The following is an 8,622-nucleotide window of genomic DNA, read 5'->3' as shown; positions in this document are numbered from 1 at the left end:
TGAATCCATCTGGACCTGGGCTTTTGTTTTTTGGCAGACTTTTGATTACTGTTTTAATTTCGTCAATGGTGATGGGGGTGTTTAGATATGCTACATCCTCTTCCTTCAACCTTGGAAGATTATAAGAGTCCAAGAATTTATCCATTTCTTCCAGGTTCTCATTTTTAGTGGCGTAGAGTTTTTCAAATTAGTTTCTGATTACCCTTTGAATCTCTGTCATATCAGTAGTGATCTCTCCTTTTTCATTCCTGATACGAGTTATCAAGTTTCTCTCTCACTCTTTCTTTGTTAGGTTTGCCAGTGGTCTATCAATCTTGTTTATTTTTTCAAAGAACCAACTTCTGCTTTCGTTGATCTTTCGGATTGTTTTTTGGGTTTCCACTTCGTTGATTTCTGCTGTCAGCTTTGTTATTCCCTTCTGTCTTCCTATTCTTGGGTCATTTTGTTGAGCATTTTCTAGTTCTATTAGCTGTGTCATTAAGCTACTCAGGTAAGCTCCTTCTTCCTTCCTGATGTGTGCTTGCAAAGCTATAAATATTCCTCTCAGTACTGCTTTTGCTGTGTCCCATAAGTTCTGATAGTTTGTGTCTTTATTGTCATTTGTTTCCATGAACCTTTTGATTTTCTCCTTGATTTCATCTCGGACCCACTGGTTATTGAGCATGAGGCTGTTTAACTTCCAGGTGTTAAAGTGTTTCTTCTTAGTTCCTTTGGAGTTCACAAATAATTTCAGAGCCTTGTGGTCAGCGAAGTTAGTCTGCAAAATTTCTATCCTCTTGACCTTATGGAGGTATGTTTTATGTGCCAGCATGTAGTCTATCCTGGAGAATGTCCCATGTACATTGGAGAAGAATGTGTATCCATGTTTCTGGGGATGGAGTGTCCTATATATATCTACTAGGCCTCTTTCTTCCATTTCTCTCCTCAGGTCTAGTATATTCTTGTTGGGTTTCAGTCTGGTTGACCTATCCAGTGTTGACAAAGCTGTGTTAAGGTCCCCCACAATTATTGTGTTGTTGTTGATATTATTTTTCAGATTTGTCAACAGTTGTATTAAATATTTTGCTGGCCCCTCATTCGGTGCATATATGTTTAGGAGAGTTATTTCTTCCTGCTCTACGTACCCCTTGATTAATATAAAATGTCCATCTTTGTCCCTTACAACCTTCCTGAGTATAAAGTTTGCATTATCTGATATTAGTATGGCCACTCCAGCTTTTTTATGGGTGTTGTTTGCTTGGATAATTTTTCTCCAGCCTTTTATTTTGAGTCTATGTTTGTTCTGACTATTCAGGTGCGTTTCTTGTAGGCAGCAGAAGGTTGGATTGAGTTTTTTTTTTTTTAAGTGAGAAACTGTATTTTCGAGTGATTTGAATAAAGCTCCCAGTGCTGTCATTTCGCCGCTTTCCCCGAATCAGGAAAAGAGACGATGGATCTTTCCATTGATCACAATGCTGCGTGAATCTAGGGGTACAGCTTCGTGCCTCTGCATGGGTGGGAGACAGGTGCACACATCCTGGACTAGAGCCATCACCGGGGTCCCTGATCCACTCTCCCCCTCCCAATCACTCACTCTGCAGTGGGTGGAACTCCCAGAGTTCCTGTCCTTATTCTTCGGTCTGTTTTCTCAGACTCCACGGAGAACGAGAGAACCAGTGTCTTCCACTCCTTCACAGTCACCCAAAGTCTTCGCCCTAGTCACCCACCTTCTTCAGACTGTTCTTGATCTGACACTGACATCAAACAACTAAACACCACCACCCCAAACTCGTTTCTCGGGCTTGAGAGATACTCCAAGAGCTGGGAGCACCTGAGATGCATCTAGGAGACCTTGGGTTCAATGCCTGTACCCCCCAGCTCCCAAGCACCGAGGCACGACCCAAAAACCATAAAGAAACTAGTGTCTACATAGTTGGAGGAAAATGAGGCATGGTTCGGGGTCACACAGAGCACCTGCTTCTGTTTGTAGGGGACCCCTCAAGTAACATCAGGCTGGCGGGATGAGCCTCTGGCCAGTCTCACTGGCCCCAAATTTGTGATCCTGATCTTGTCAGTGATGGAAACACGACGACTTGAGGCCTCCAAGGCCTGAGGACAATCTGGGCGGGGATCACGCCTGCTCCAGCTCCACCAGGACCCCGCCACAGTCTTTGGGGTGCAGGAAGATCACAGGTTTCCCATGGGCCCCGATTTTGGCCTCTTTACTCAGAATCCGGATCTTCTTCTCTTTCAGGTCCCGCAGGGCAGCACCGATGTCATCCACCTCGATGCAGACATGGTGGATTCCCCCGAGCTGGTTTTTCTTTAGAAACCCTTCGATGGGGCTGTTTTTCCCCAAAGGGTGCAGCAGCTCCACCTTTGTGTTGTTCAGCGTGACGAAGACCACGGACACACCATGTTCAGGGAGGGGGACGGCCTCGCTGACCTCTGCGCCCAGAACCTTCTGGTAGAATGCCTTGGCCTTGTCCAGGTCGGGCACTGCGACGGCAACGTGATTAAGGCGGCCGAGTTTCCACACAGACGGAGCTACTTGGTGGGAGAACTGAGGTGAGGACCAGGTTCTCCCAGGGGGCATCGGGGTCAGCAGCCTGGAAAAGAGGCCTGCCGCGCCCGCCACGGCCTTCAGCGCACGCGCCATCTTGCAGCGGCTGCACCGACACGCTGCCGCACCTTCCCTTCCCTTCCCTTCCCGCCCTGGATTGAGTTTTTTGATCCATTTAGCCACTCTGTGTCTCTTAACTGGTGCATTTAGTCCATTGACGTTGAGAGAAAGAATTGTCCTGGGATTTAACGCCATCTTTATTTCAAAATTTGGTGTGTCTTTTGGGTAGTCTTGTCTTAGATTAGGTCTTTCAGTTTTTCTCTTAAGACTGGTTTTGTGTCTGTGAAGTTTCTGAGCTGTTTTTTGTCTGTGAAACCATGTATTCTTCCGTCAAACCGGAAAGTGAGTTTTGCTGGGTATAGTATTCTGGGTGAAGCATTCATTTCATTCAGTCTTGTCACAATATCCCACCACTGCTTTCTGGCATTGAGTGTTTCTGGTGACAGGTCTGCTGTAAATTTCAAGGATGCTTGCTTGAATGTAATTTCCCCTTTTGATCTTGCTTTTTTCAGAATTCTGTCTCTATCTGTGGGATTTGTCATTGTGACTAGGATGTGTCTTGGGGTGGTTTTTCTTGGGTCTCTTTTGGTTGGTACTCTTCGAGCATGCAGGATTTGATCACATATATTCTTTAGCTCTGGAAGTTTCTCTTTAATGATGTTCTTGACCATTGATTCTTCCTGGAAATTTTCTTCCTGGGTCTCTGGGACTCCAATGATTCTTAAGTTGTTTCTGTTGATCTTATCATAGACTTCTATTTTCATCTGTTCCCATTCTTTGACTAATTTTTCCATTGTCTGCTCATTTGCTTTAAGTTTTTTGTCCAATCTCCCCTGCTGTATGGAATTGTTATGTATCTCATCTTCCACAGCACCAAGTCTATTCTCAGCTTCTGATACCCTGTCCCAGAGCTTATCCATTTTGTCATTCACTTCGTTTACTGACTTTTTCAGTCCTGTTAGTTGACATGTTATTTCAGTTTGGAGTTTTGTGATTTCTGTCTTCATATTTTCTTAGTTCTTATTAGTGTTCTGTTCAACTCGATCCATGGTTTCTTGGAGGTCTTTGAGCATCTTCCATATTGCTAGTCTAAAGTCCTTATCTGAGAGGTTGATTAGTTGGTTGGTCATTATCTGGTCCTCAGAATTGTCATCTTCATTCTCTATGTCTGATGCTGGCCTGCGTTGTTTCCCCATTGTCACACTTGTATTGTGGGTTTTTCTACGTGTTGTGGTGGTATTCATTGTCTATATGATGCAGGCAGCACACTCCTCTGGCTCCTCCCTTTCTAGATGGGCTGACTTGCCTCTAAGGGAGGGGAGTCCTCCGTGGATGAAGCCTCACACTGGGTCAAAACTTAGGCCCCAGCATGCAACAGAGAAGACAGTCCGGAGAGAAATGTTTGCTTCTGTGATATAGCACCGTTCTTAGTGTAATTTTTCCTTCTTGTTGCAATGGTGTTCTTTCCTTAGAAAGAGTGCACGGCCGCGTAGCGAAGTGGAGCGGCAGTGCTCCGCTGGAGCCTCTTTTTGCCCCACTCGCAAGAGTTTCACGCAAGAGGACAGTAGACAGACATAGACAGGTCACATTCACAGTTTTTCACAGTTGGGCCCCACTGGGCCGGTGTACTTTCGTGGATTTTCCCCGCCTGGTGTCACAAACAGGGAGCTGGCTTTTGCAAAGTCTTGCCGGTTTTCATGCTCTGTAGTCCCTCCCTGAAAATAACATTTTAATGTTATATGTTTATCTGGTGATTGGCATTTTCTTCCCCCTCCAATTATTTTGAATTCTGCTACAGTTAAAATATATATTTACTGTGCTATTTGGGGAGGGGGTTGAGCAACTCTCAGCAGCTCTCAGGGCTTGCTCTTGGCTCTGTGCTCAGAAGTTACTCCTGGCAGGCTCAGGAGAGCATATGGCATGCTGGGGATCAAACCCAGGTTGGCCGTGTGCAAGACAAACTCCCTTCCCACTGTGTGTTATCATTTCAGCCCCCAAAAGTGCTATTTTTAAATGCCTGGGGTATGTTTAGATCATTTGGCCATAGGAGGACTCACCATGCTGTCTCCCATGAAGGCTGTCAGTTTGCATTATCACAGACATTGAACAAGACTTCCTCATTAGCCACATCTTATAACATTTGCTATTTTCTGAGTTTGTGTGTGTGTTTAACCATGAATAACCATAACCTGGGCTTTTTTCAGAGACAAAAATACCTTCCTTGTAAGCTTAAGTTTATTGGACCACTGGTTGAATTCCTACTGCTACCCATATGCCTGAAATCAAACCAGAGGATTTTCTGTTGGGGATTCCTGGTGTCACAACAAAGTGCAATCACTCGCACACCACAAATAAGTGTGTGTGTGAGAGATCTTTAACTCCAGTCCATAAGTGTTGTGTTCCCATTATGTGTGACCCCTGGCAAGCAGTGCAATCAAAATCCATCTTAGACTCCAGAAGATTATACACCGACCGTCCAGACTTGAATCCTGAACCCCAGACATAGAACCGACTCAGTTCTTCACAACAGCTACAGGAACCAAATCCCATCTGTGACATCCTGAATACTACTCGATATCCAACATGTACCAGTTCTAATATGATATCCTTACAATGAGGAAATTGGGAACAAATGGACATAAGAACAGGTTATCCTACCTTACCAACTAATGATAAAAAAAAATCAGAAGATTTACCACACTATGGGCTGTGCAAAAGCCAAGAACGTGATCTACAGATGACCGGCTGATATGACCGGGCAGTATGTATTCTGGGACCAACAAGAAAGCCCTAGTCTGGGGTATGGTCTCTGTCCTGCATAACAATCATGACCTCCAATTCCAGAGTCCTGACTGAGGCAATTGCAACTGTACGGGTCTTCTGGAAACATAACAAAAGACGATATCCCAGACTCCATCTGAGTTTCAGCGCAAGGGCCAAGACTACTAACCACAGAAGTCAGATTAAAATGACATCGAGGAAACAGAACTTCTAAAATCACAAAGAAAGTCTTCATTATAAGTTCCACTCCTTGACCTGTGCACAGACGGAGACCTCTAGATTTAGAGGTTTGTTTTTATCATCCAGATCAGAGCAGAAGTCTTCCAAACAGCACAAAAACACCAAGGGGAGAGTAAATGAACGTGAAACGAGTCTATAGATAATCCCATGATAATATATGCCAAGGGTAGAGAAACCCTCTCTCTCTTAGGCCAAGGGGATTCCCATTTCAGATGACCCCAATATTTATTGTGCCTACGCAGGGGGAGAGGGGAAACAAAAAACACTAAATAATCCTTTTTTTCAATTTTTTTAATTTTTTTATTATTTTTATCTAGTTTTTGTCAATTTTTTTGTTTTGGGGTAGGTATTGAAGTAACTGTCCATTTTTTAATTATATATTTACTTTTTCTTCTTTTCTCTTCTTCCTCTTTGCGCCTTGTCATATTTCCTATCTCAAGACCATGGCAACTATGTGGTGCATATTTTTATTGCTGCAATGCTCACTGGATATCTTATTTGATTCCTCTTTTTGAACTGTTGTGGTGTTTCACCTTCTTCTTTTCCCCTTCGTCCCTCAAATCAAGGATGAGAGTCTCTAGAATGACTCTGCTCATAGTCGGCGTAGTCGATTTTTACCCCATTATATTACCTTTCTCTTCCTCAAACAAAACCACATAACTTGAACTTTCTAGTCCCGCCTCCCAATTAGAGGGGGCAGTAATGGAGGCACCAAGACCAAACAGTTATAAGACCACTAAGTAATAAACTAGACACAGAAGGGACCATGCATTCTAGCAGCCCCTGGGGGGGAGAGTGGAGGATATGGGAGGCAGGATGGGACCGGTTGTGGGAGAACAATTTCTGTGGTGGGAATTCCCCTGATTCAATGTAAATATATACCTGGAATATTACTGTGAATGATATGTAAGCCACTATAATTAAAAATTATATTAAAAACTACTCAAGAGTGCTCCAACTAAATAGAGGGCTGACTGATAAACATGGTAAGTACTAGTTACCAAGTGGCTAAAACCTCTGATCTCTACATCAACAGCAAAAGGAAACAGAAAGGAAATACAAACAGTAAGAAAAATGGCCATCCTAGTATATATGTCACTAGATTATCATTTTTATTTTATGCTTTGTTTTTACTTGTTCCAGAAGTTGAGCAAGATTCTTAGAAGCAACAGAAACAAAGCAACACTGTGGACTCCACATAATTTTGAAGCTGTGTTTGTCTTTGGAAGGGCTTAACATTTGCATTTCTGACTTCTCAGGGGGAAACTTATTTATTTGCAAGAGAAAATCTATTTACTTATTCTTGCTTACTGTCAGCTGCACTCTGGAGTGTCATGTACTGTGGGAGCTGTTTACCCCAATGAGAAAGCTGGGATGGATTTTAGGATCACTTACTCACCCATTCTGTCTCTGAAATATTTGTCTGATAACTGGCATTTGTCAATCTTTTCATTCAATGAACCTACTTCTGTTAGAGAACTAATGATAACATGACTGTTTTACAAATTAGATGTCTGACAAGCATGACCACAGAGACATTGAAGGTTTAAAAACACCTGGACTGTGGGCTCTTCCATCTCTCTCAAGGGTAAGTCAGCCAAGACTCCCTTAGTAAAGCATGCTTAGATCTTTGTCCCTGTAAGTAAGGATAATATATGTCTTTAGATAGACAACTAAGAAGGTTATTTTACCTGATCATCCCAGGAGGACTGTCACAGGTGAAATTGGAATTGCCTGCTATAGTACCTATGCCTCCTTTACTGAGTCTAATGTCACAATAATTCAGCACTAAACACTCAAAAGGAACAACAATACATCAACCCATCTTTAACATCAAATGCCAGAAGTTTCCATTGGGCCCATTAAAAACATTGCCCACATGTATTCAGCCCTGGATATTCTGCTCCAGTTTGGAGCTGCTGTGCCAGAAACCTGTTGGGAAGTGGCACCTTTATGCTCAACCTTATTTATATGTGAGATGTCAGAAAGGAGACCCAGAGGATGGTTCAAAGGACTGGAGCACAGGCTTTGAATGTAAGAGCTTGGGCTTTCATTCTCAACAAATACATGGTTCCCCTAAGCACCACCAGGAGAAATCTCTGAGTTCTGATTTTGGAGCAGTCCCATAAGTATAGCTAGGTGCCACCTAAAAATGAAGAGAAAGGGTCATGAAACCGTGGACTCCTCCAAGGTAAATTTCCAGCAGAGATAAAATGTCCATCACACTTGAAGTATAAGTGACTATAGAAGAGTTAGATGACATAATTTATGTTCTATGTGGCAAGACCAGAGCTCCATTTGTAGCAAGCAAGTTGGAAATGCAAGGATTGAAAGGAGCAGTGTCTGTGTCATTCTTCAGAACAGGTATCTACAGCATTGAAAATCTGCTTCCAAACCCTTCACAGGCACTGGCAAAGATGTGAGAATTTGGGTCCTCTGAAAGGACAAAGCACTTTCATTTGGCTTGAACCATACATACACAGGCAATCCAAGTGAGGGTTCACCCAGATCTCCCACATCCTCTGCTGCATTTGGAATCTGACCAGGAAATTTTGCTCATCACCTTTTCCTCATGTTAGAAATGGTGCATGCTCGAGGAAAAATATCCTCCAGATGTTGCTGAACCCTTTACAATTACGAAAATGTTGTAAAGGTCTTTTGATGTTCTGACACCATTCAAAGCCTTTACCAGCTCCTTTCTTCTGTCTCAGAAGCAGAGAACACCACAAGACCCCAGAGGTCATGGCCTCATTTCAAAACCCAGGGTCCAGAGTATTTCAGAATTTCTATGTCTGCAGGCAGCCATATTGCCTACTTGCAGGGAGGTCCCTGGATTTCAGGGTAGAGATTCAATTGACAAGTGAAGGAATGAGTTTCATATGGGTATTCTAGATGTGAACTGGAGCCCCAGCAGCTGGATTTGCATACAGACCAGATTAGGAAGTGACAGTAGCTAACATGAGCACCTGCTGGTGCAACTGTCCTGAGAAACATACTTG

At 43.2% G+C, this 8,622-nt stretch overlaps 1 protein-coding gene across 1 annotated transcript; it reads right to left on the bottom strand.

Annotated features, from left to right (window-relative positions):
• Positions 1-1,596: 1,596 nt before the first annotated feature.
• Positions 1,597-2,658, bottom strand: LOC125999473 (methylmalonyl-CoA epimerase, mitochondrial-like). The gene has a single exon (XM_049767537.1). The coding sequence runs from the start codon at positions 2,636-2,638 to the stop codon at positions 2,111-2,113; it is 528 nt and encodes a 175-aa protein (XP_049623494.1). The 5' UTR covers positions 2,639-2,658; the 3' UTR covers positions 1,597-2,110.
• Between the last annotated feature and the right edge of the window lie 5,964 nt (positions 2,659-8,622).

Source organism: Suncus etruscus, chromosome X, assembly GCF_024139225.1.
Source record: "Suncus etruscus isolate mSunEtr1 chromosome X, mSunEtr1.pri.cur, whole genome shotgun sequence".
NCBI lineage: Eukaryota > Metazoa > Chordata > Mammalia > Eulipotyphla > Soricidae > Suncus > Suncus etruscus.
This window is presented reverse-complemented; position numbering and strand designations above follow the sequence as displayed.